This window comes from Urocitellus parryii, chromosome 6, assembly GCF_045843805.1.
Source record: "Urocitellus parryii isolate mUroPar1 chromosome 6, mUroPar1.hap1, whole genome shotgun sequence".
NCBI lineage: Eukaryota > Metazoa > Chordata > Mammalia > Rodentia > Sciuridae > Urocitellus > Urocitellus parryii.
Genome location: NC_135536.1, coordinates 2,273,662 through 2,299,697, shown reverse-complemented (window position 1 = coordinate 2,299,697; position 26,036 = coordinate 2,273,662). Strand labels below are relative to the sequence as shown.

General features: G+C 58.0%; 1 protein-coding gene across 9 annotated transcripts in view; it reads right to left on the bottom strand.

The window, feature by feature from the left end:
- Window positions 1–13,316: 13,316 nt before the first annotated feature.
- Window positions 13,317–26,036, bottom strand: part of Brf1 (BRF1 general transcription factor IIIB subunit) — a 64,471-nt gene continuing 51,751 nt past the window's right edge. For 4 of the 9 annotated variants that reach the window (XM_026405528.2, XM_026405531.2, XM_026405534.2 and 1 more), the window contains 8 exons: window positions 23,500–23,766; window positions 22,069–22,130; window positions 21,211–21,292; window positions 21,058–21,113; window positions 20,040–20,296; window positions 15,759–15,867; window positions 15,098–15,269; window positions 13,317–14,532 (listed from right to left, as the gene is read on the bottom strand). In XM_026405528.2, coding sequence (XP_026261313.1) covers window positions 14,495–14,532; window positions 15,098–15,269; window positions 15,759–15,867; window positions 20,040–20,296; window positions 21,058–21,113; window positions 21,211–21,292; window positions 22,069–22,130; window positions 23,500–23,766 — 1,043 coding nt within the window. In that variant the 3' untranslated portion in view covers window positions 13,317–14,494. The remainder of the gene's footprint in view (window positions 14,533–15,097; window positions 15,270–15,758; window positions 15,868–20,039; window positions 20,297–21,057; window positions 21,114–21,210; window positions 21,293–22,068; window positions 22,131–23,499; window positions 23,767–26,036) is intronic. The other 5 variants (XM_026405536.2, XM_026405530.2, XM_026405532.2 and 2 more) reach the window with 3 other exon arrangements.

Below are 26,036 nucleotides of genomic sequence, written 5' to 3'. Positions count from 1 at the left end.
GTCCTGGAGGCAGATGGTGGCGGTGCTTGATGTGCTTAAGGCCACCGAGCTGTTCACTTGAAAATGGTCCCAGCAGACATGTGTGGATGCCTGTCATCCCAGCAACTAGGAGGCTGAGGCAGGAGGATCACAATTCCAGGTCAGCTGGCAACTTAGTGAGGCCCTGCCTCAAAATAAAAAGTAACTCACTGATAAAGCTCTTGCCTGCTATGCTGGAGGCCCTGGGTTCAAATCCCAGTAGTGGGGGGAAAATGATCAATGATTTTGCATTTAACAAAATAAAGACTCCTCAGGAACTGTTAGTAGTGGCTGACTCCAGTTAAAGAGCCTTGCTTTTCTCTCTCTCTCTCTCTCTCTCTCTCTCTCTCTCTCTATATATATATATATATATATATATATATATATGTATGTGTGTGCCTCCCACATGCTAGGCAAGCACTCTGCCACTGAGCCACGGCCCCGCCCCCAAGAGCCTTACTTTATTATTTTTTTTTAATTTTTATTTTTTTAATATTTATTTTTTAGTTCTCGGCGGACACAACATCTTTGTTGGTACGTGGTGCTGAGGATCGAACCCGGGCCGCGCGCATGCCAGACGGGCGCGCTACCGCTTGAGACACATCCCCAGCCCAAGAGCCTTACTTTATATCTTTTATTTTATTTATTTTTATGTGGAGTTGAGGATGGGACCCAGGGCCTCGCATGTGCTAGGCGAACGCTCTACGCTGAGCCCCAGCCCAGCCCCTTACATCATAGTACTGTTGTAATTTTGCTGTGGCATGTATCACTCTTTCAATTTTTTTTAAAAAAAGAAACTTTAAAAAAATGCCAAAGATGATAATTTTTTTATTATATGTATTTCACAAGAATTAAAGATTGGGGGGATATGCGAGGTGCCACTGCCTAGGCACGGGCAAGGGTGGGCTGTGGGCCAGACCTGGGGGAGGGGCCTGGCGGGGGAGGCTGCGCTGTCTGCCAGGGGCCTCTGTGGGGCTGCAGGACAGGTGGAGGCCCCAGGCAGAGCCCTGGGGAGAGATGGGGAGGGACACACTCTGGGCTTCACGGTGTGTTCCAGAGGCTTCCAGACCTGCCTTCAGCTGCACCAAGCCCTTGTGGCAGGGGGAGGGTCTGGCTTTTCTTCAGCTTCCTTCTTGTCCACTCATCTGTGGTCCTTAGAGTGACGCTAGGGTGCAGAAGGATGGGACCCAGCCCTTCGCCCACCCAGCTGCTCCAGGCTCTGTGCCAGTCTTGGTGGGGTCTTGCTGCCACTCCGCCCTCGGGCACTGCTGTCCGAGTGGTGCTGGAGGCCCTTTCCCTGCTGTGTCTTCAGTGATGGGGGCACCCTACTACCATCTGCTCTAGGTGGGGTCCCACAGCAGCCGTCTGGCTGGAGCTGATCTGCACCTGCTGAGGCTCTCTGGCCCTCAGGGCCTCCCTGGGCAGCAGCCTCTGTGGGGCCAGGCACTGGGTCCTGTCTGCCCATCTGCCAGCCTTCGTGTTCCAATCTTGGGGACAGTTCTCCCCGGGTCTCATCTCCTCGGTGGGTCTGTAACCTTTCTGTCGTTTCAGGGAGGTCTGGAGACACCAGAGGGCCTGTGGGTCTCTGTCAGGAGAACTCAGGCACCATCCTTCTGACAGGGTGGCCCAGAGTCAGGAGCCCTGAATGCCAGGTCAGGACTGGAGGGCAGAACTCAGAGGCCATGTGGCCACCGGGATACACGTGGCATGCTCCCCCACCCTGACACTCTGGCCCCACTGGGAGCCTGCCCAGTTGGCAGAGGGGTGCTGGAGCAAGGAGCCTGCCCACTTGACCCTCTCGCCACCCTCACCCTGCACTGCCCCAAGCATGTTAGGGTGGCTGTCCCTGCCCTTTGGAGAGGCTGCCTAGGTCCTCTCAGCAGTCCCCAGGAACAGGTGAGCACCTGAGTGGTGTCATATCACAACCCTCACCACCTCCCCCTTGTGGGAAGTCCTCGGGAGAGGGCTGGGGCCATATGAGGGCTGCCTGCCCCCCATGTTCATGGAGCCCAGTCTCGCTGGAGGGGCTTGTGCAGGCTCAAGTCCTACGGAGCCGAGGGCTGGGCTCCAGCCCTGCACCACCTCAGGCCGATCAGCCCCCACTTCCGAGGGCACAAGCCTTGTGGATATGCAGTGTCTCCCAGGGCCGGTGACTGGACCAAGACCCCACATTTCCAACCTCCAGGCGCCCTTGGGTCTTGAGGGGAAGCCACTCATCCCATTCCAGAGTGGGCCCACCCGGAAGGCGCTAGCCATGAACAATGCCTTCGTGTGGCCGGTTCTCCCCCGCAAGAGAAAACAGTTTGACAGAATAGAGTTTCCTGCGTTTGTGCCTCCACTGAGGGGTGATTCACGCAGAGACCTCCCACGGAGGCACAGCCCTGCCAAGCCCCCTAGTCCCTGAGGCCCAGGGTGCAGCCCAAACACAGGCATCATCTGGGCTGTCAGATGGCATGGGGGACTTCCTAGAGGAGAAGGCCTGGCTCTAAGGGCCATCAGCTGCCCGGAGCCTGTGGGGAGGTTGGGGAGAGATTCTCAGGTGACAGAGGAAGGACCATTCTGCGGGGGCCACACTGACGGTGCAGATGCCAGGGGGTTTGGATGGCACATGGCCCTGGACAACCCAGGTGGTCAGTCCAAAGGATGTCTGAGTGTGCAGGGGCAGTGACGGTCCCTCATGGCAGAGGGACCTTGAGGCATCTCAGGAAGGAGCTGGCACCTTCACTCTAGGACAGATGTGTGCTAATGCCAGTGATCCTCATTCAGCCTCTATAGCTCTACATATGGGCCTGGACGGCTACTGCCCTGCCACCCCATGTCCTAGGAGACAGCCTTGCTCTGCTTTCCCGCTCAGCAGCACCTGTCCCATCAGGCCACTTCCCAGGTCTCTACTTCAACCTTGGTTTAGTCCCCAGAGCTGAAGGGTTCATGATGCCTGCAAGGCAGCCCCTGGACCACCTGCAGCCCACTGCCTCTCACCCCTCGGCCTTGGGCCAGCCCCGCCTGCTGCCCTGCGTCCCTGGTCTTCCCTCTGGGCCTTGCTTTTGGCTCCCCCATTCTCCCATCCCTACTCCGATGGTAGGTCCACACCTCTCCTGGCATCACCTCACTAGGGCAGCTGCCCAAGGTGCTCAGGGCCAAGTGGACTCTGGCCCTCTTGCCTGCCTGGGGGCTAGAAGCCAGTACTCTGTCATCCCCTCTCCTTTTAGGATCCTGCCCTGTGGTTTAGACTCTCCCTGCTTCTCCCATCTCTCCTGCATGGGACCGATGTGGCTTCTTCTTCTCAGAACACAGGAGGTTCCAGTTCAGCCCCCCACTGACCTCTTTTGGATCTTGTGATCTTCATCAGCTCATGCCAAGGGCTTCCTTGCCCAGTTCACAGGCACCAGTGTGATGCAGCTCCCCGCCTCTCCCTGAAAGGGCCAAGTCCTTTACAAGCACCCACTGCTACTTGTCAGTGGCCCCCTAGGCTCAGTACTGTGCAGGGTACTGTCACTTGATGCCTCCTTCCATCTGCACAAACCTCACACCACGGATGAGGTAAGGAGGCTCAGAGATAGAGAAGACGTGAGCTGGGCTAGAGGGCATCTGAGTGGGCACTGTACACGAGATTCTGGTGGATCCCAGATGTGCTCTGCCTCTTGAGCTGGGGTGCAGAAGAGCTCCTACTCACCCTCTGGGAGAAGTCCCAGTCCCCTTGCAGGCTTGCCCCATGACAGGCTCCTGCAAGAGCCTGGGTAGGAGAAGAAGGAGGCCAGGTCTGTCCAGCTTCTATAAGCCTTGGCTGTGGTAGTGTCAGCCACAGTGGTGACAGGCACTATGGCAGCCATGATGGCAGTGACAGCAAGAGGAGGCTCCCCCTTTCCCAGCCACAGGGACACAGGTAGAACACAGCAACCTTGGGTCTGGTGACAGCTCCCCCTGTCTCCTCTGGCCTCTGTGGCAGCTACAGCCTGAGCTCCATTTCACTTCTGGTAGCCTGGCTCTCTACAAGTTCCACCCACCTGTCCATGCCCTTGGAGACCAACTCCTCATATTAAATTCCTATTTGAAATGCCTGTTGTGGTTTCTCTTTTCTCATTGAGTTGGACTGAAGGAGGGGAGAGTTTGCAGGGCAGGCACCTCAGGGCTATAGAGAAAATGGCAAGAGGGGAGGGCTGGAGGCCTCCACCTATGGGCCTGGGCCTAAAAGTGGGCAGGGGTAGTGACCTGTCCTGTCCCTACTGCTGGCTGGCCTTGGGTGCCAACATGAGGATCAATGGGCCAGGCTCCTATCTCCCACTGTTAAGTGCACACATGGCTGAAGCCCCTGCCTGAGTTCTGGGCCCAAATGACCCATGGGCCAGGTGTGTGGGCCAGACAGGTGGCCTGTGCCTGGTCATCAGGACCACAAGAAGCAGGCCAGAGGTGCCTCACAGCTCAGGGAAGGGAGGAGGGATGGGAAGCTGCATTCCCCTCTTCATGTCACAGTCCCTCCCCCAGGTCAGTTTCCCCAGGGGGCTCCTCCTGGGAGGCAGTGGGAGTGGGGTTTCCACTCCCAGACACTTGACTCCCATTTCATAGGATTCGATTCTTAATCTTTTTGAGCGGGCAGCCCCTGGCGGGGATCAGAGGGAGGCAGCAGACCTGGGAGGAGCACCCCAGTCTGAGGACTTTCCTCCACCTTCCTATGCCCCCTCCCCCAGCTCTACAGGATCTGATCTCACAAGCGCAGGCCCCACCATCGCTTCCCTGGGAGGGGACATTCCAGCTCACCCACACACCCAGCAGGCGGTGGGCTGAGCTGAGCCCCCGGGGCAGGACCCTGGCCGGGCCGGCCTCTGCGACTGGATTTCCTGCCGCCCGCCCCCAGCTCAGTCCTGCAGGAAGTGGCCACCTCCTGAACAAAGAGGCCGGCGGACAATGGCCATTGAATTGGCCGGGGACCTCGCGCAGGGACAAGCCTCCAGCTGCCCGCACTGATAAGACTGCCTGTGGACCCGGCACAGGGGCGGGCCAGGCGCGCAAGTCTTTTCTCGCCTTGGATCCCCGCAGGTTGGCCGGGCCCGGCACCACCACGCAAGACCAAGGCACTACACGGGTCCGCGCGGGCGGCGCCCCTCACAGCCCTCCGGGCGCCAATGAGGAGCCTGCGCGCCCCGGCCGGCCGCTCACAGACCAATCCCTGGAGCGTACCGGGAGCCGGCCGCGCCTCTGGGGCGGGCCGGGCGCGCCCTGCGCCTTCCCTGCGCCGGACCGCTAACCGCCGCTTTCCTGGCTACTGTGCGGGCGAGCGAAGCCACACTCTGGAAAGGACATGATATTTGCTATTTCCCCGCCCGTTTCTCCCCAGCAGCAGTCGTAGTCCATCCGGACGCTGAGAAAATTGAGCGCCCTGCTGCGCTTCTTTCGCATTGTTTTGCTTGCAATGGCCTCCTACGTGGCCGTCAGCATCATTTGGCTTTCTGGGAGTGTTCAATGTTCCCACAAGAACAGCTTGGACCTCGCATCTGCGTGCAAAGCAGGCGACTATGCCCTGGGGAGGCTCTGCTCTCCACAAGTAATCTCCTCCCATTCTCAGGGTGCCAGGGCAGGGCCATCAGGAGGGCACTCCTGCTCCCCCTGAACTCTGCAGCCTCCACGGGGGCACTGAGAGGCCATATTACTTCTCCTTGGGACTGTTTCTCCTCCTGAGGCCCTGGGCAGCTTACTTCATGGAGACTGGACCACAGGATCAGGCTCAAGGGAGGAGTTGGGGCTGTCCTTCCTCAGCCTGTGCCCCAGAGCCCAGGTCAGGGTCATCTCTGAGCAGGCTGTGGAGAACCCAGGTACACTATCTCCCCACCCTAACCTGGACAGGCTTTGAGTGAGACCTGCAATGCAGGAATTGGGACAAGTGGCAAGGCCTGTGTTGGGGTTTCCCAGAAGCACCCAGCACCTGGCGACCCCAGACTTAGAGAGCCCCAGGAAAGGGGCAAGAACTAGAGTTGGGGAAGCTGAGCAGGATGAGGTGGTCTCGGCCCACTTCTAGTTCTGGTAGATTCCTTCCTCCAGGACAGGGATGACAGGTGCACAGCTGCAGGAGGGGGACCTGGCAGACTGCAGAGGTCTGGCAGAGAGGGCTCTGGCTCTCCCTGAGGCAGGGGATGACATGAAGACTTCCTGGAGGTGGGGACATTTGTGTTGTATTTGCCAGGAGTACTGAGTGGAGACAGGTAACAGCCAGGTGTTTGGGGGAAGGCAAGGCACAGGTGTGGCCCAGGGATGCTGGAGGCAATTCTGACAGGGCCACCTAGCCTGTCCTTTCTGCTGCTTGAGGCGCATGGTGGTGGCAATAGCTGTGAAGAAGGTGGCAGCCAGGTGAAGAGACCAGCCCTGGCAGGAAGCCTGCCCACATGATGACCAGCTGCCAGGGTTCCAGGAGTTGAGGTGGGTGGGTGACCATGGGGATGATGGTGCTTGGTAGATGTACTTGGGGCATAGTCCTGGTGACACAAGGCTCCTGCTGGGTAAGCATGATCTGGCTGTGGCTCTGCTGGCAGGCTGGACTATAGCTACAACATGGGCTACCCACATGATTCAGGGCACCTCTCAGCAAGGCTGCCCAGTCTGGAGTCACACCATCTGCATGCACCCATCTCTGGGTACCTGTGAACTCCTCTGTGGCCCCACTAGGTGAACACGCCTGCCAGCAGCCACCTGAGACTTCTCATGCCCATGGGAATGTCTCCAGCTATGCCTTCTGAAGGCACAGCCAGACAGGCCACAGGGCACATTTATGTCCTGTCTTGTCAGCCATCCAGGCTGGGCCATGGACACCTAGGCCTATATAAGCAGATGCCCGCCAGTGCCCAGCCTCAGAACTCCGGTTGCAGGAAGCGGGAGACCAGGCGGCTTCCGACTCCCGCCCTTTATCAGCCCTCACTGCTTCCTGTGGCAAGTGTGGCCTGGGCCCCCTTGGCGCCGGGACGCCGGGTCAGCAGTGACTCACCCAGGGCCCAGCGCGGGGACGCCCCAGCCCCATGCAAGCCTCTGCACCCTTCTGCAGTCCCCACAGCAGCCTGACCTTTGCTCCATCTGCATCTCCCACCATCCTCCACCCTCCATTTAGGATGCTGCTCAGTTGCCCCTCAGGAAGCCCCCAGCCGTACTCCCAACCCAGCTGGCAGGGAGGCACCTTTGCCTGCTCATGGTTCCCCAGGGCACAAGGCCTCAGAGCTGAGCATACAGCTCCACCTCTGCAGCCCTATGTTGACGCCCCACCCAGGGGCCGGGCTGTCCCCTACTCTGAGGAGCCCGACATCCCCACCTCTGGTCCTGCCTGTCTTGCCCCTACGCTCTGCGCCCTGCGGCTCTGTCAGCACTGCCTTTGTTCCCCCAGCCACCCTCTGGGCCCCAGGCAGGTGGGATCTGCCTCTTTTCTACTTCTGAGACTGCCCGTGCCCCATTTTGGCCTGGCCAGCTCCTCCTTCTCATCCAGTAGTCCTTCCTGGCCTAACCCCACACCTCTCCACTCTGGACCTGCCCTCCCCATCATAGGTGCTGCCACTTCGTGGAACTTGTCCCTGAGCCTTATTGGATTGTCAGCAGGAACCCAGAGAATGCTGCCCATTGACAGGACAGCTCTCCTCACCCCACCCAGCACGCTTGGGAACATTCATACATGTGATGGGAACTGAACTTGAAGGGGCAAAGAAGGCCCCATGGAGATCCCCCCTTGATTTAACAGTGCAGGATGCCCCTCCCTGTGGCCAGGTGGCCCCCATATAAGATGTGAACAACTACCTGGATGGGCTCCTACTTAAAAGGGGACATGCCTCCCCCTCCCTTGAGTTATAACCCCCAGCCTACAATGTAAAACCTGCAAGAGGCACTGGGCATGGTGGTCCACACCTGTAAGCCCAGCAGCTCAAGGAGGATCACAAGTTCAAGCAATTAGATGAGGCCCTAAGCAACTTAGTGAGACCTGTCTCAAAATATTAAAAAGGCTAGGGACGTGGCTCAGTGGTTAAGTGCCCCTGGGTTCAATAAATAAATAAAAGCAGCAAGAGGCCGCTCAAGTTGCAATCTCCACCCAGCTGTCCTGCAGTGCTGCCCATTGGCCAGGATCAAGTTCCCCTCCCTGCCTGCTAGGCCTCCAGGGCAGGAGGCCTGGGCCCTGTGACTTCCCCATTCTGGGGTTCCTATCTTGTCCTTGAATAGCAGCCAGGGCCAGGGATCTGCCACGGGTGTCCCCCAGGATCCTTGAAGTCCATCTGCTGACTGGCCTTCATCATCCCACTCTCCCATCCACACCCCCAGCCCAGCTCCCAAACCCGGTTCTTTAGCCAGAAGCAGACTTCACCCATCTCCTGAGCCCTCCAGCTCCTCTGTGCAGCCACCTGCTGTGGCTTTCTAGGAGAAAACCCAGCGAAAGCGTGCCACTCTGCTGGGCTCAGGCCTTCCCTGGCTGCTCAGCAGGGCCACTGCTCTGCTGCAAGTTGCAGCCTCCCACAGGTGTGCTGGATCCCTCACAGTGCGTCCATGGGTCTATCTACAGGCTCAGGTGAGTGTGTGTCCCTCAAGGTCATGAGTCCTGAGGGCAAGGGCCTGGCTATTCTCTAGCCCCAGAGCCAGTATTATGTTTTTCTCAATGCTTGCAGAATGATTCATGAAACAATGATGAGAAACTTGTATTTTCCAGGGTCCTGTGTGCAGTTGGGATTGGAGGGAATGCTCTGCTAAGGGACTTTCAGGAGAGGGGAACTTGGATGGAGGTGGTGAGACCTCAGGGTGACCTGGAGAGGATGGAAGCCCAGCCTCACCTCCCAGGTCAGAGTCCATGCACTATGAAGAATGGGCCCCTCTTTTCCGTCATCCTGCGCTTGCTGATGTGAATGTGTTTGCACCTGCATGTGCACCTGATCACCAGCTTTAGACGTCATGTAGCTATGGGATTAGCTTCCGGTGGCTTGTTACAGAATATGCCTGCACATGAGCACGATGGTAGTGGCGACCTTGAGCTGCTTTTCAGGAACTGAAGGTAGCCCAACACTTCCCTTAGTGCAGATGTCCAGTAACTTCAGAAGGCAGAACACTCCCACCATGCCTCCCTATAAATGGTCATGTGACCCAGCCCAACCTCTGGCCCCCAGCACACACCTCTACTCACCAGAGGATGTGGAGCTCACCTGCCTGCCCACCCCAGGGCAGCCCTGCAGTGGTTGGTTTGGCTTCTCCAGGTTGTGGGGGCTGAGGTCATGGTAGTCATCACCTGGGGTGTGCTGGGTGACCGTGAGCTCTGAGCCAAAGCAGGCAGACAATGCTGTCCTCCAACTAGGGGAAGCAATTACTCTGCTGGGCTGGTGCAAAGATCCCTCAGCCACCAAGGACAGGTGTATGCCCATATCACCTGCAGGGTGAACTCTGCCGCTAGCCCATTAAGCATGGCCAGGCCTGCCTAGCCATGGCCTCTGCTCCAACCTGGATCCAGCTAGGGACTTTTTGAGACCACCAGGCCTCCATGAGTATTGGGGCTAGCCAAGAGCCCCAATTTGCTGCCCAGTAGATACTAAGAATCCTCCACCCTCTTCACCTTGGAGCTAGCCCTGATTACAGGGTGCCTCCTCCACCAAGGCCCCTTAAAGTTGCTTTGGGAGTACCCCCAACCCAGCTGCTAGTGACTCCTCCCTGGCTAGGGTCAGTTGGGGTGGTGGTAGCCAAGGGCATTGTAGAATGAGAGATATGGACCAGGGTCAAGATCAAGGTCAGAATGAAGACCCCAGTTGGGTCCACAGTTGAAATTAGGGCTGGGTCTTAGCAGCCTGGGGCTCTTGCCCTCATGGGTCTCAGCCAGGCCCATTGTGTGGGGACAATGGCTTTCTGAGCTAGGTTCCTCTTCCCACAGGAAAACCATAAAGAGCCTGCCCTTTGCCACCGCCCATGGCCCCTTTGAAGGCCTGGGCAGGCCTTAGGCCCTGACTGCAGTCTTGGAGCCTGACCTTGGGCCCCCACCCCTTGCCAGTCTGGTTCCACCCAGGCCTCCCCTGGGAAAAGCTAGCCTTCCAGGCACGTAGTATGGACGCTGGGACAAATAATGACCATAGGGAGACAGTGGCTCCACAGTGCCAAGCCTGGCCAGCATGTGGAGTTCAAGTCTCTACTCAGTAAACCACCACCTAGGGAATCAATTGGTCCCTCTCTGCATCCCCCAAAAGACCAGGACACCTCTGCAGGGTGGCTGTGAGAGCTAACCAGGCTAGGGAGGGTGTTGGCCATGGGGCAGGTGCCCCAGAGTGGGGAAGAGGTAGGGCCCAGAGTCCAAGGCCAGGAGAGAGGCCCTCTGACCTCACAGGACTAGAGCAAGAAGGCTACCCCAGGAGCTGTGTGCCCTCCCACCAAGTGCAGCTGATCCTGGGGCGCCCCCTGCTGGCCCACAGTTGATGGTGAGACATCCAGCAGTGAGGAGCAGGAACCAGAGAGGAATTGGGAGACAGAGGAAGGTGAGGGCACCCTTTGCAGACCCAACCCCACTGCCAGATGTGCCCCAGCCTGTGCTTATCTGCCACCCCTCAGGCCAGCCCACCTGCCATCAGAGGACCTCTGACCTATGGGCCTGGGGGCTGCCTTGGTCCCACCTTCTTCCCTAACTGGAGTACCCAGGCCTCCCAGGGGTCCTGACGGTGGCAACAGAGCCCCCTCCATACCTGGGAGATTTTTAGGATACTCAGTAGTACAACCACAAATCTCCCCTCCAGAGACCACCCTCCGAGGCTGCAAGGAGAGGAAGCTGACCACGGGCCAGCCTCTGAAGAGTCCTGACTCTAGACAATGCACAACCTCCAAGACACACAGGAGTGCTGGGGTTTGTAGCCTCCCACAGACCCCCAACCCTGAGGGCCATGGCTACCTCCTGACTCTTGCAAGCTTGGAGGAGAGTGCCAAGGAGGCTACTGGGCTGTTTATGGGGTGTTGCTAGGACACAGGGACCATGCTTCCTCCGAGCAGTGCCCTCCAGTGAGGGACAGACTGGATGGGCGAGTCTCCTCTACCCTGGATAAAGTGGCATACAAGTTCCCCGCAACACCCAGGTGGGAGGGGTCTCCTGCTTCGAGATGCGAGTCCCCACTTTTTCTCCTGCAAGATTTCAGCCACGTGGACAGGGTGGGAGAAAGCAAAAGGCCTATGTTTGCTCCCTCTGTCCAGCTGGGTCCCTGTGCTCACGCCCACACAGCAGAGCAGGTTAGTGGCAGGATGTGTTTCTACCTCTGCTGTCAGGTAAGGTGCCAGAGTGGCATGTGACACCAGTCTGCCCTGAGCTCACTCTGAGCCAATGTATGCACATGGCCAAGGAGCCCAGGGAAGGTGAAGGGCCAGAGCTCCTGCCCCAGCCTCCAACTATGTGTAGAAGATGACCCCTGCCTGCCTCTAAGAAGCCTCCTCACCTTGGCTCCAGGGGGTACATGGATGGGAGCCAGCTCAGGGCAGGCAGACAAGTCCTCTTTGGCCTAGCAGTCTGGGGGGAGCAGCGACAAGGTAACCCAGAACCCCACTGTGTCCCGCCTCTCACTCTGTGGCAAGGAACTGGGTCTACTGTACTGTCCAGCTCCTTCAAGCAATTCCTAGGCACCTCTGAAACTGGGTATCTATAAAGCCCAAGATACCAGGGTCCTGGGGGATCCTGGGGTATCCTGGGGTACCAGCTAGTACTAAGTCCTTCCCTGGCTTAGCCCCGTGTTTGGGGCACGCGGCTACCAAGCATCAGCTCAGTCCTGGGGTGTTGCTTCCTCCAGGCAGACAGCAGGAGGGAGCAGAGGGTCAGAAGCAGTGAGACCTGTTTTAGGTGCATCCACCTGGCAGGGGCCCAGCCTAGAATGCAGCACCTACAGGGCTGCTGTCAGTTGGGGATGGAAACAGTACAGAAAAGGGGTTAAGGAGGCCACTCCTCTGAGACTGCCTTTGTGTGGTCTAGGGGCCACAGAAAGAGCCAAGATCAGAGGCCTGAGGAGGTACTGCTCCTCATGCTGGGCAGATCCGAGCCAGGGGCCCAAACAGCTGCCAGGCCTGTTTCAGGCTGTGGCATCCCTCCAGGAAGAACATGCAGCTGGGTCCCCAGACTGCTTGTGGGCGGGGCCCCACACTTGTATCAGTGGAAGCCAAAGTACCAGGCTCTGACCACAGCCAAGACACACTGTCTACTGCACGGTTGCCCTGCTGGGGCCTGCCCCTTGGTGCCTCAGTCACCCAAGTCCTCCATTCCAGGACCCTGACCCCATGTTCCTCACCCACCCTCTCAAGGTAGTCCTCCTGCCCAGCACCAAGCCCTCCCCACAGCACATCCCTCCCTGCAAGCTGGACATTCCCCAGTTCCACTCCCCCCTGGCCTCCAGAGCTCACCACTCTGCCTCAGGACCCCTTCTCTCAGTCTTCTGAGGAGAAATGGCCAGCCATGGCTTTGTGGATCCTGGAAACCCACCTCCCAAACCCAGCTGCCCATGTGGAAGCCAAATTCTGGAAGGCCCACTGCTAACAAAGGCAGTCTCTGAGGAGTGCCCCAGCTCCCTGTAGCTCAAGCCACAACCCCAGAAACACCTCGATTCTGATTTTCCATACTCTCCACCCAGGGTCTGGTAGCGCTGCTAACTTTCCTCCCAGGACATCTCACACCAGCCCTCCTCCCTCTCCAGCTGGACCCAGCTCTGTCATCTCTGGCCATCTGTTCCCTGCAGGGCAGGCACAGTGAACCCTTCCCTGCCTGCAGCCTGCATGTCCTTCTACTCCACCCAGCTGCTCTGACCCACAGGTGTTTTCAGGTGACCCTTCTCCAAGTTCAGGCCTCAGATATGCCATCCCCCAGCATGTCTTCCCTGTGCACCCTCTTCCCAGTGCTCTCTGGCTCTGCACTCTGCTAGAAGCCCACAAGGGGACCTTATTCATCCCGTTCAGTCCCTGGCACCACAATATACCCACTTACAACTGCCACAGTTTGAGGACGGTCCTTAGACTATGCATCCTAGACGCTCTCTCTAATTCAGGCAGCCTTAGAGCTTCCAGGGTCTTCTTCCACAGCCAAGTGCCAAGACAGGCCATGTTGAGTGGCTAGGCACCCAGCTGTTGACCTGAGTCCAGGCAGTGGCACTCCAGGACCACAAGACCTGACAGGCAGGGGTGGCTATGAAGCAAGAACAGCCAGTGCTGAGAACATGCCCACAGGATCCCCATGGAGCATCTGAACAACAGGGCTGGGTGTGCTGAGCTTGTCCCCAGCCTGCTCCCAGAAGGCCACCCCATGGCAGAAGTGTAGGTTGCAGAATCACAAACACCAATTTCAGCCAAATCTCTCAGGTAACAGGTCTTTCTTTCTTCACAAATTAGTTCCCCAGCCTTCTAATGACTCTGGGGCCAGATTGGCTGCAGGGTATAGGCAGAGGGACAGCAGTTGGCTGCAAGGACTCAAAGGCCCCAACCCAGTCTCTGTGCTAAAGTTGGGGTCTGGATCCTTCACTGGACAGCCAGCCCACCCATGTGGAGGTAGAGGGTGACCAGGAAGGGCAGTATGGTATGGTTCTGTCATTGCAGTCACTCTCCTGAGGGGCCTACACTGGGGCACAAGCACCTGGCTGCCCTCCATCCCAGGGCCACATCCAGGAAAGCAAGGCCTGAGACCTGTGCCCGAGTCAGGTAACCTGAGACTCGCTGCCTACCCCTGAGCCTGGCTCAGACAGGAGGTAAACGGCCCTGCATGTGATGGGTAGGCCAGGCCCCGCACCCCACACAGGCCATGCTGGCATTGGCAGGGAGGGCGTGCAGATGCAGAGGCTCGACCAACTGCCCTCTGACAGCGGTAGAGACTCCTAGTGCAAACCCCACAAGCCCACACAGGGTCCCAGTGTGCTGGTGCCTGAGCTGGCTGGGTGGTGGGCATTCCTGAACCTCAGGGAGCCTGAAGGCCTCTGAGTGAGGGAGGAACCAGCCACAGCTGCCTCCTCCCTGCTGTCCCAGAACACCAAGCTCCACAGGGAACTGGGAGTATAGTGCCTCTGGGGGATGACGGGAGGGGGAAGCACTTGGGCCACCAGCCAAGAACAGGTGCTAGAGCCACAGGGTTGGACCCACCTGACCCTCCACTGGCTTGACGAGAAGCAAGGTCTCCTTGCTGTGGGACACGCTGTGCCTGCTTTTGAGTGCTCTTGGGTAGTCAATGACTGGGAAGCTGGGACACATCATGGGACAAAGGCCTTGGATACTCCCAACCATGTCCAATCAGACACACGCAGATAGTCAGTCTGGTTTTCCTTGCTGGGTAGAAATATTCCTTACTTTGCTCAAAACATGATCCCAACAGTACCATGGAGGCCACGTATGGCCATGGGATGAGGGCTTCGAAGCAAGCAGGGCAGTGTTCGGCTGGTCCCTAGTCTTGGCATTCGTGCCTACAAACAGTGGCCCCAGAGGGCATCCAATCCCCATCAGACAATCAGGGTCCAGAGCCAGGATGCTGCTGGCCTTGAGGTCACACTCAGTAGCCTTCATCATCATCACCGTCACAGCCGTAATCTGCAAAGCACAGAGGGCGACTATGGAAGCTCACAGCCCTCGCTGCCCTCAGGGAGCTGCTCCCTGAGGCTGCAGGACCAGTCCCACCACTGTGGGGACTATCTTATCTTGGGGTTGGGGGTGTTGGTGTGCGCCCAGTGTGGGAGCCTCAGTTCTTGACTGGGCAGGTGTCTGCAGTTTGGCCAGCCTCACCTCCCACCCTTGAGTGCACACGTCTGTCCACCTGTCAGGCCTGGAAACCCCATCTGCTGGATGGTCAGCCTCCCCAGTGACTCCAGTCAAGCCCAGACCATGGCCTTCACAGCAGGTGCCTTGCTGTGCCCATGGAGTTGGCCTCTTAGGCCCTGGCCAGCTCTTCTAACATGTCCTAGGGCCTCAGAATCAACATGGCCAGTTTATGCTGTCTTCATACAAATTTCCTTCTTTTCAAAGAAAAATTTAGTATGAAGCCAAAGGCTTGTGTTCGGGGATCACCAGGGGCAGAAGGTTTGTACCTTTATCTCTCTGGAAGCCCCCCTGCCCAGTGCCTGTGTCAGGCCCCCTGACCACGTGCAGCACCACCCACCATTGCCGCCCATCATCTGCAGGGCGCTGACGCAGGGCTCCCCATCCTCTTCATCTGCGTCTTCCTCATCCGCGTCCTCCTCGGGGTGGTATGACACAGGGCCGCTCTCCACCAGGACTGCTGCTGGCCTGACCAGCTCGGCTCCCAGGGCAGGGGGACTTGGGAGCACAGCCTGGAAGGATGGGAGTGGAGAGATGGCCACAGGAGAGACTATAGGAGAGACCTTGGTGTCTCTCAGGATAGCCCCGGACGGGCCCTCATGCTCCTGCACCCTACGAGAGCTTGTCAGAGGGTCTGTTGACTCCCAGTACCCACGGGCCCCTTCTAATCTCCTGGGGTGTACAATAGGCTGTACCAGCACAGTACCCAGCTCAAGGCCCCCACCCAGGCTGCCTCTGGTGAGAAAGAAGCCTCACACTCAGCCCCCAGAACTTGCAAGGCAGTTCTCAGTGTGTGCCCTGGCCACTGCCACACACTGTCCACTGTGGGGGCCGGCTCACCCTTGGCCCTGGCCTCAGGCAGGACAGACGTGTGCACCAGGCTCTGTGCCTGGCCCTCGCTTCCCTCCTGCTCTGCTCCTAGGCACCCCTGAGCTTCAGGATTCTCTGTCTGTGCCAGGCCAGTGTCGGAGCAACAGTCCCTGGGCCCCTTCCCATCAGACCTGGTCACGGGTGAGCTGTTCCTGAGGCCAAAGGCCTGGCTGGGCAGAACAACGCACCTCTCCCATGGCCGCCTTCTTAGCCGTCTGCATAGATACCAGGGGCCTCAACCTGAAAGAGAGATGGCACGCAGTCTCAGCCAGCTCTGCTTTCGGCTCTCACTGCCTCAGAGGGCCCCCACCACCTGGTGGAGGATGTGGCTTGGCACCCACTCAGTACACCAGGACCCACCCCAGTGGTCCTGCCTGCTGCCCTGGCTGGAGCTGCTCCCTTCGGAATGTGCCTCCAGCAACATGGCTGGCCTTACAGGGCTCTCCACCAGACCTGGGGGTCTGTGCACTCTGGCACATCTGTCCTGGCCCTCTCCAAATCTCTCTTCTACCCGAAGGCCCCCTGCTGACCTGGACCCCCTTGCTCCTTCCTTGTTTCCGCTAGGTGCTCCAGCTTTTCTGCCGCTCCTAGAAGTCCAGTTGTGTTGATCCTAAGACTGGACTGCTATATGTGTCTGCATTAATCAATGGGTGAACCATGCACATGACACCAAAATGCAAGCTAGAGGCCACCCCACTTCCTGACTGCAAGAGGGGCAGGTGGAGAGGCTCTGGGTGGTTATGGAGAAATACATGAGAGGCATGGGCAGGAGCCATGTGGACCCTGTCCATTTCTCCCTGTGACACTCCCCTGGTTAATCACAAAAGTCTCTGGAGGAAGAGAAGAGGAGACAGAGGAGAGGAGGAAGATGAGGAAGGACAGGGGAGGTGCTCTAAGTACCCGTCAAATGCCCCACATAGTCTACAGTAGTAGCCCCATGACTTCTGCTAGCAGCACCCTGCACTGCCCTCTGTCCTCAAACCCTCCAAACACAAACGCACTTTGACACTGAAGGCTTCTCAGAGGGAAAGATGGGGTCCCCAGGAGAGAAGGCACATGTTGATCCCTAACCCTGGCCACACAGTGCCACCCAGGCTGGCATACATGGGCTCTGGGCCTGTAGCAGTAGGACAGAGGGGGTGGAGCCACTCCTTCCAGGACATAGCAGTGGGGGGAATAGAGGACTGCAGCCACTCCATCTGCTGGGGGCCCTCTGAGGCCTAGCCCTGTGAGCTAAGACATGCTGGGTGAACCTGGGGGCACTGGGAAGGGGTTCTGGAATAGGTGGACATCACAAAAACCACCCAGCAGCCACCAGTGTGATCCAGGTGGAACCAAGGTTGCCAGCCAGGCACAGAAGGGTTTATAAGCACCTGGAGAACAAGGTTCTGCCTAGCATTCCCTCTTGCCAGATCGGTCCACAGTCAGCCAGAGGCCCAGGGACCTGGGGCCACCAGCAGATGGCTGCCCCCAAACCCACTACCACTTCAGCTGGGAACCTCTCAGTCTCAACAGCAAATGCCACAGTGAATTCCCCAAACACAGCAAGACTGAGGGTGACAGCCAAGCCCATCTGCCCAGGCAGTAGGCTATGTGCTGGGGGGGGACACCTCCCACCTGACACCTGCAGGGCTGGGAGCTGGATACCACACTAGCTCCACTGTCTGGCCTGAGCCTGTGAGCAGAGGCCTGGACCCAAGGCAGCTGACCTGGGCAGGAAGGACATGCAGGTCAGAGCAGCCCCACTCAGTATCTCCCGACTGGCTCAGCGGTGGGGAGCACACACCAGCCTAGGACTGGGAGCAGCTGACCAGACAGTGACAGGCAGGGCAGCCATGGCACCGCCATCCTGGGGCTGCAGGCGCTCAGGAAAGGAGGCAGGAGCTGCCTGATCCAGAGCAGGGCCCTGGGGAAGACAAAGCCATCACGTCTGGGGCCTCTTCAGTTCAATGTCTGGTAGGATGCCCTCCTGCAGGGACCTGCAGGCTGTCTGTCGGTCATGCTTCCTCCAAGCCCATCAATTCTTCCAGGCCCTTCCCTACCCACCCAGAAGCGCCCAGCAGTCCAAACCTTGTGGCCAAGTAGCTGAGCATAGCAGCCCTGCAGGGTGAACTAACCAGGTTCTTGCTGGCCCTGCAGTGGGGCCACTAATGCTGGGCTGGGCTGGGGTGGGGTGGGCCATCCCCTGGCAGGAGGCAGAGCCCTGTGCGCAGCTGCTACAGCCCTGTGGCTCCTGGCCAGACCTCAGCCACAGCCTGTGCACTCTCTCCTCAATGCTGAGCATGGAGGGCAAAGCCGCCAAGGGCTGAGGGCACACTGGCACCCTGGAGGCCTGTGGGATTTTTCCCTGCCCTGTGGGAGCTGCCTGAGCTGCATAGCCATAGCTGGGTAGGGTGGAGGCAGATGTGGACATTAGATATTCATAAACTCTGATCCTGGCCACTCAGGGGAAGGCTGGCAGCTTTCTGTTCAGGAAGCAGCAAGTGAACGGGGACGTGGGGCCTCTCAGGCTGGCGTCAGACAGCTTGCAGATGGTGCCAGAATCACACACTAGAACAGGACTTTCCCTGATGCCCACAGGCCTGACCTGGCCAGAGGGAGGCTCAGGCAGGGTCCACAGCCTCTCTGAACCCCTGCTTCCCAGCTGCAGCTGTTCAATCTCCAGCACTGTCAAAGCAATAGCAATGAGACACAGACCAATGCTGAGGCCAGGGTGAGTGACAGCGAGGATGGGCGGGCTTCGGCCTCTGCCCCCACCCAGTCCCAGCTTGCTGCACTGGGAATCCGTGTTCAAGACTTGAGACCTGGATACCTGAAGGCAGAGATCACATGGCCACAGACAGGCTGAAAGGTCAGTTGAGAAAATTCAAGGTCCATTCAGGAAGCTGCTGCCTCAAGCAGCCACACAGCCAGCCAGCCGGTGGAGGAGCGGGGGTCTGGAGCACACTGGGACTCAGAGGCCATGGAAGGTCCCTAACCTGCAGACCAGTGAGGCTGCTGGGAGCACCAGGGACCCAGGAGACAAGTGTTTTCCATCTAAGCAACTCCATGGCAGGCAACCACAGCAGGAGGAGCAAGCACAAGCCTGGGACTCCAGGGGACCCTGGGATCCCTGTGTCCCCAGCTGAGGAAGACAAAACCCTTAAGAACATCCCCACCAGCAAGATGGTCACACTGCCAGTAGGAAAAGGTCAGGTCTAGACATCTCCTTTAAGTTCTAGGAAAAAATAAACAGTCCACAAAGAACACTCTCCTGAGACGGACCCACCAAATACCACCATGTTGTGCACAGCAGAACCCACAGCTGGGCAAGCAGGTGCTGAGGGAGGTTGTTGGCACCCACAGGGCCAGGACAGCCAGCCAACCCAGGAAGGGTCCCTGGGAGAGCACCTCCTATCAATGGCCAGCCACCCAGAGTCTCGCAGATCTCACCCCAATCCTCATGCTAAAATAGGTCCAGATGGATCAGAAACTTAGGACAAAACAAACCAACCCCAAAAGAGATCTCCTCACAACCTGGACAAAGAAAAGGCTGTTCTGGACACAACACTGACCCTAGAAGCTGTCAAATGAATGGACGGGTAAACAGAGATGCTTCGCCACCAAGAGGGAAGCCACGTGACAGGCACATGCGCAGAGGGGAGAAGGCACCTCCTCGTCGTGACCCATGGTTAAAAAGAGCCACAATAGGGGCTGGGCTGGGGCTCAGCGGTAGAGCCCTCGCCTAGCACGGGTGAGGTCCTGGGTTCCATCCTCAGCACCACATAAAAATAAATAAACAAAATAAAGGTATTGTGTCCAACTACAACTAAAAAATAAATATTATTAAAAAAAAAAAGAGCAACAATAGAGAAGGCAGAGGCAACCCAGGGAGGCCTGGGGGCAGGCAGGTACGGCTGCGCTGGGTGCCCAGCCCATCTTCATAGCCAGGGGAAGGCTCCAACCAGCACCCTGGGCCCTTGTCAGGGGACCCTGGCACAGCAGGGCCATGTGCAGCTCAGCCACCCCGTGGCACAGCTCGAGACCACAGCACCCTCTGGCATTCAACTGGTCCTGACCCCACAGGAAGGTGCTGCTGTGGCTGCTGTTCCCCTCCCCTCCACCATACCCCAGGGGCGGAGCGCAGCGGGCCCACACCTCTCCCCCCTGGCTGCACAGCTGCAGAGGGTGTGGACAGGCTGGGGCTGGCCCACGTGGACTCATCCGGGCCAGGGAGCCCACTGCTTTCTCCAGATGGCACAGACCCTGATGCCGCTGGTGCCTGATCAGCCCAGGGCCCGAGGCAAGGGGAGCTAGGACAGTCTCCCCCCACTAGGAGGCAGCAAGTCGGCTTCTAGACACGGCAGGGCAGTGCAGCTCCTGGGCTCTCCCGGCTGGTGCACTGCAGCCCAGAGGAGGGGACAGGACAGTACCTCTTTCCTATGCTGGTCCCAGGGTCAGCCCTGTTCCTGCTGGCTGCAGTTCTCCTCCGTGACAGCTTCTTGGAGCTGGCCCTCTCTGCAGGCCGCGCGTCTTCGCTCTGTGGGCTGCGCCCACCCTTGCTGTTGAGGTCACGGAGCACGCTGTAGTTGATCTTGCTGGAGATCTTCTTCTGCTCCAGCATCTTTTCAATGGCTTCCCCCGCTGTGCTGGCCTGGATGGGTTCCCGACGTTTGCAAGACTTCTTGGGCTTGGTTGAAACACAAAAGTAATTCCCCTTGTGAGCTGCTGTCCTGCAACCTACGATCATATCCTGTGACACTGGGGCTCCTTGGGGCACATAGCCTGCACTGGGCAAGCCCTACCGGCTGGCTCAAGACACCATGGTGATGCTGAGCCTATACAACCTCCCACCACACTGACCTCCCTAGTGTGGTCACCCCTGGTGGAGAAAAAAGGCAAGTGCTCAGCAGAACGTGGGCATGCTGCTGGTGGGGGGGTTGTTGGGCCCTCAACGTCCCAACTCAAGTTTCAGGGGTCCTCCTGAAAGGCAGGTTTCACACCTGTCCTCTCCACCTCCTCTGGGTCCTGAGTTCGGTCTGGCCAGCAAGAGTCCAGACTCCCATCCTTCCTCTTGCTCAGACACTCAAGAGGCTAAACCCCTTCCAAAATCATCAAGTGGAGGACGAGCTGCTGCCGAAGCCCTAGAGTAAGAGCTGAGCCGCACAGCCACAGAGGCCAGCCACTCAGGGGGCCGTCAGTCAGACCTCCCCAGGACATAAAGAAAATTAATGTCCTCAATGAGAAGCAGCCTCAAGGGACCTCGCCCCAAAGCCGAGTGGCACGTCCATCCATCCACAGTGGAACCAAAGACCAGCGGGGAAGTGGGTCTGGAGCACTCCACTGCCACTGCCTGCCCTGGCCTTGGCCCTGTGCCAGGGAAGGCTGTGCTCCAGAGTTGTCTCTTCCCATCAGAAGTCTCCGGCTCCCTGGCCCACTCGGGGTGCCTACCTTGTGCTCCTTATAGATGCCGAGCTCCTTCTCCTTGGCTATTCTCGCTTCTTTCTCTATAAACAGTCGAGCAGAGTGGCTGGCATCAGTGAGGCCAAGCCCCTGAAGCCCCCAGGCCCAGGCAGGCGGGCAGGAGGGCAGGTGGGCGCTTACCCCTCTGTTCCCGCAGGTACTCGGCATTCTCCCGCATCCACAGTTCAGCCTTCACTCGGGCCTCCGATTCATTCAGGATGTACTGCACAGAGCAGTGAAGGTGCTCAGCTGGGGACCCCGCACTATGAGAGGTCCCTAAGATCTCCCACATGGAACACACTTCCCTTCCCATGTTTGAATCATCAAAGGGAGGAAACACACGATGGGCCGCTATTCAGCATGGAAGCTGTCTATCGTTCCTCTGCCCTTTCTGAAGCCACAAACTGAGCCATGGAGCAGTGTCCAGGGTTCCTAGACTCTAGGGCAGTCTGTAGCCCTGCTGACTCCAGAGTGCAGGCCATAGGTCCCAGGAAGGGAGATAAGGGTGTACAATTCCAACACAGGAACAAATGGACAGGCTCAGGCATCACGTGGCAATAAAATCAGAGAGAAATATGGGAGAACGGATACCAATGAGATAAACCAGAGTCGGTGCACACACCTGGACCCGGGGTTTGGGATCGGAGGTGTACGATGTGCATGCCTCTATGGGCATCCTCCTGGACTAAGGCCACCCCAAAAGGGTGAGTGGGTGGTGGCAGAGAACAGAGGCAGAGCTCAGGGCCCTGGCTTCAGAGGGAGGGCTTGTGGCAACTGAGGCTGGAACAGGCTGGGAGGAGGAGTCTGGGGACTGGACCGTGGGTGTGGGCACTACCCAAGACCATCCTTCCACTAGGGAGTGTCTAAGGATGCCCAGGGAAACCACCAGGCCCAAAGATCTCAAAATGCAGGCCGCCTGCGCTGGAGCCTGGAGACCACCCCCCTCAGCCTCCCACAGAGCCCAACCAACTCCTGTAGCCCAGGGCAGCGGTGGCTCACTCTGTCGATCTCCAGGTCATCGATGCCGCTGAGGTCCAGCTCCCCGTCCCCCGAGGTGTCTTCTAGAGGGAAGGGCCACGTCAGTTTTGCTCAGGGTGGCCCTGCTAGAGGAGCACAGACACCGCTGGACTGGTTTGGGACTCAGGCCTGGGTGGAGGAGCTTCTGGGAGCCCCACCTCCTCCATCCTGCAGGCCACAGGCCTGTCTTTAAGTGCTATGGGGACAGTGCTCATGTCAGAGTGCTAACTGAGAAAGCAGGACACCAAACCCAAGCTGCAAAGAAGACCCACATGCCCGCACCTGGTGAGAGGGAGGAGTTCTTCCGACGGGGATACCGGCTCTCTGGCCCAGCGCCAGGACCAGGCGAGATGCTGCTGGGGAAGGCTGGGTGGGAGTGTGGCCAGAAGGTGGGGCTGGGCATGCTGGTGCCCCTCAGCTGGGTCACAGGACTGAGGGCAGACACGTTATATGAGTCCAGAAGTCCAGGCCTCTTGCCCCAGCATGGTCAAAGGCAGGCTGCACCGCCTGGCAGGTAGGCCCTTGCTCAGTATCCCCACAGGAGGCTATCAACTCTGGCCACAGGCCAGCCGTCTGGGTGCTCTCAGTGCTCAGGCCAGCCCTTGAGGCCTCTGTTCTGGTCTGCTCCCCCTCTCTCTTGCTTTTTCTGTCACACAGCACTCTCTTCCTACTCCAGATCACTGGGCCCCTGCTGCCTCAGGGCCTTTGTATATGCCCTCTGCCTGGTGCTGTGACCTCCCCAGGCACCCTCACGTGTCGTCCTTGCTACAGGATCATGTGTCATCCCTGCCTGAGGTCATGCAATCCACACCTCATGACAGAGCATTTTTCCTGAAGAGAAGGCAGGGTTTGAGGGCAACATGCTGCCTGGGTAGCCTGTCCTGCAGAAATGGGGCTACTAGCACCCCAGTCCCATCTCACACCCAACCTGGGAGATGGAAGGGGAAGGAGCCACAGGGACCAGGAGCCCTGGGAAGAGGGCACCTGTCCTGCTCAGGTACCTCATCACTGTCTTGCTCAAACTCAACAGGCAATGCTCCCAACAGTGAAGCCCACCCCCCAGGCCAAGCTTTCCCACCACCATGGAAACAAAAAAGGAGGGGTGAGCAACTGGTCCCTGCCAACGCCCCTTTCTGTCACACAGCAGCCACTCAAGCCCAGGGCCCCGGGCAGCAAGCCAGCCAAGGCCGTGGGGCAGGGGAAGCTACGGAAGACAGTGACAGGACCTGCTACACTGTGGGTGACGCATACACCCAGTTCTTCTCCACACAGCCCTGGGCACGGGCCGTAGTGTGCCCTCGGCCCACCCTTCTAGCATGCTGCTTCTCCTAGAGACCACAGTGGCTTCCCATTCGCTCCATGGAAGAGGTCAGGCGGACTGGGAACACCACCTGCCCTTCCCAGGGCACTCACCAGGGTCCCGGCTCGGGGCAGAGATACATTCGCGTATGGAGTCTGAGATGCCCAGGCTAGCCGCTGTGGGCAGGGGGCCAAGCAGGGACTCCAAGGCCAGGGCTCTGCTGCCCTCCTCAGGGCTTTCTGCTGCCTCTGAGCTGCCACTTCCGCCACCCAGGAGCTCCCTGTAGAAGTCCTTGTTCATGTGGCTAGCTGCCGCCTCTAGCTCCTCATCCTCGATGTCCTCCTCACCAAAAAGGCTGGATGTAGTGTCCTCAGCAGAGCCTAGGGACACAATTCACATGCAACCTGTCAGCCAGGCAAAAGCCAGAGACCCAATTCTGTGACGCCTTTGCCAAGCTGCAGAACAACTGAGAAAACAAACACTTTCACAAAAACATGCCCTTTTCTGCAACAGAGGAAGAAGAGTCCCGCCAACAAATAGTGCTGGGGATGCCCAAGTGTCCGCACCTCATGCAAAAAAGCTCACTGGAAACGGGCTGCATGCCCAAGTTTAAGTGCTTCAGAAAAACAACAAAATGTTTGTAACTTTGGGTCAGGGAAAAATATCTTAGATGTGGGGCGGAAAAGCAGAATCCACAGAATGCCAATCAAATGGATCTTGGAAGCGTTAAGATCACCTGCCCTCGGAAGACACCGCCAGGCAAGACAACCTCAGGCTTCTCCACAGAGCCGCTGCACAGACATGGGCAGCTGGTCCAGGCACTGAGTCCAAACTCCACGGGAAGCACGGCCCAAGGGGGAAGCAGGCACAGGAGCCAGATGGGCACTTCAGCAGGCAGGACATCGGGGTCAGGATGACATCGCCAGGACACGCACGTTGAACCACAGGGAGCCACCACAGCACCGACACACCCATCAGCACAACTGGACGCTGATGAGATGGGACGCAAGTGTCAGGGGACAGAGCCCCTGGAGCTCACACACATCGCTGGTGGGCAAGCCACAGTGCACCACTGGGGACAGCATGGCCACTTCCTAGAGACTCAAAGCCTTACCCAGAAACAGCCCCTGCGCCCCTCGCCCACGATAGAAGACAGCAGCGCCCTTGCCGACTGCACAGGGCTCATGGTGGTTTGCTCATAGTGGGTGTTTTTTTTCTCTTAGTGCTGGTGATAGAACCCGGGGTGCTTTACCACTGAGCTACCCCTTTCCATTTTATTTTGAGACAGGGCCTTGCTAAGTTACCCAGGCTGGCCTCCAACTTGCCATCCTCCCGCCTCAGCCTCCCAAGTCACTGGGATTCCGGGCGTGTGCCACTGCACCCAGCCAAACAGCTTTATTTGTAATGGTCTAAAACAGGAAATAACCCAAATGTCCTTCAATAGACAAATGAATGAACAACATCAAGTATATTCACAGCCTATTACAGCACAACAAAAAAGAATAAATTATCAGTGGATTATTCAAAATAATTACACTAAAGGGAAAAGGCCAGAGAGATAAAAAGAGCAGGCATTATGAACATAAAAGACTTTTGCATAAGTCTAGAAAACCAACTGAACGGGTGACTGAGAACAGTCAGTGGTGGCCTGCAGAGGAAGGTGAGGTCACGTAGCAAAGGCCGAAGAACACTTCTGCACTGGCAGGTCTGACTCGCCCTGTGCTGCAGCTTCACAGCTGTGTGCAGGTGTCAAAGCTCAAAGGCCAAAGGGCAAGCCTTACATGTGCAGACTGATGGGTGCCAATTGCACCTCCTCCTGCACGAGACAGAGTCAGATGGTGCGCAAGCTCTTAGAGCCACAGTTAGCACTGCACGTCACAGGAGGGCCCTACCTTCACAGGGTTCCTAGGGAAGAGCTGGGTCTCCAGAGAGCAGGGAGACCACAGGGGAGACGAGCCTTCTAGACAGGCTGCTGCACACAGCTCTGTCCTGACCTTTAAGTCTCCCTTCCCCAGTGGAGCTAGCCAGGACCCTGCAGAGGCCACCATATACCCCAAAGTACCTCCAGAGAAGTCCCACCTCCCCACACTGCAGTAAATCCAGCCCCAACCCCTCTGCTCTCGGGCCCTTAGTGACTCAGCGCCCAGCAGAAACCACAGTCCTACTGCAGTGTGCACGGCCTGAGCCAGGAAGCCGTGCTCTGGCCTGACCTGGCCAGTGCCCACTCTGGCCTCACAGGCCTCCTGCTGTGCCTCACAGGAAGCAAACAGCAAGGAGGGTTTTGTTATGGTTGAGGCAATGTGATCAGACACAGCCCAAGAGACAGAGGACAGGAGACACTACCTAGAGAATAGCAGGAACAGAACCCAGACCAAGTTCAGAGAGTGCCATGTGGAAAGAATTATCAACAATCAAATGGGCTTCCTTCCACTACCAGGAGAAACCAGGCTTTTCAGGTTGGAGCAAACAGCCACACCAGGTCTTCATGGTGTAAGAAAAGTCCCCAGGTGGGCAAAGGGTCAGGGAAAAATATCTTAGATGTGGGCCGGAAAAGCAAAATCTACAGAATGCCGATGAAATGGATCTTGGAAGCATTAAGATCACCTGACAAGCAGGATGAAACGACCATCGCCCCCAGGGCTGGCCTCCA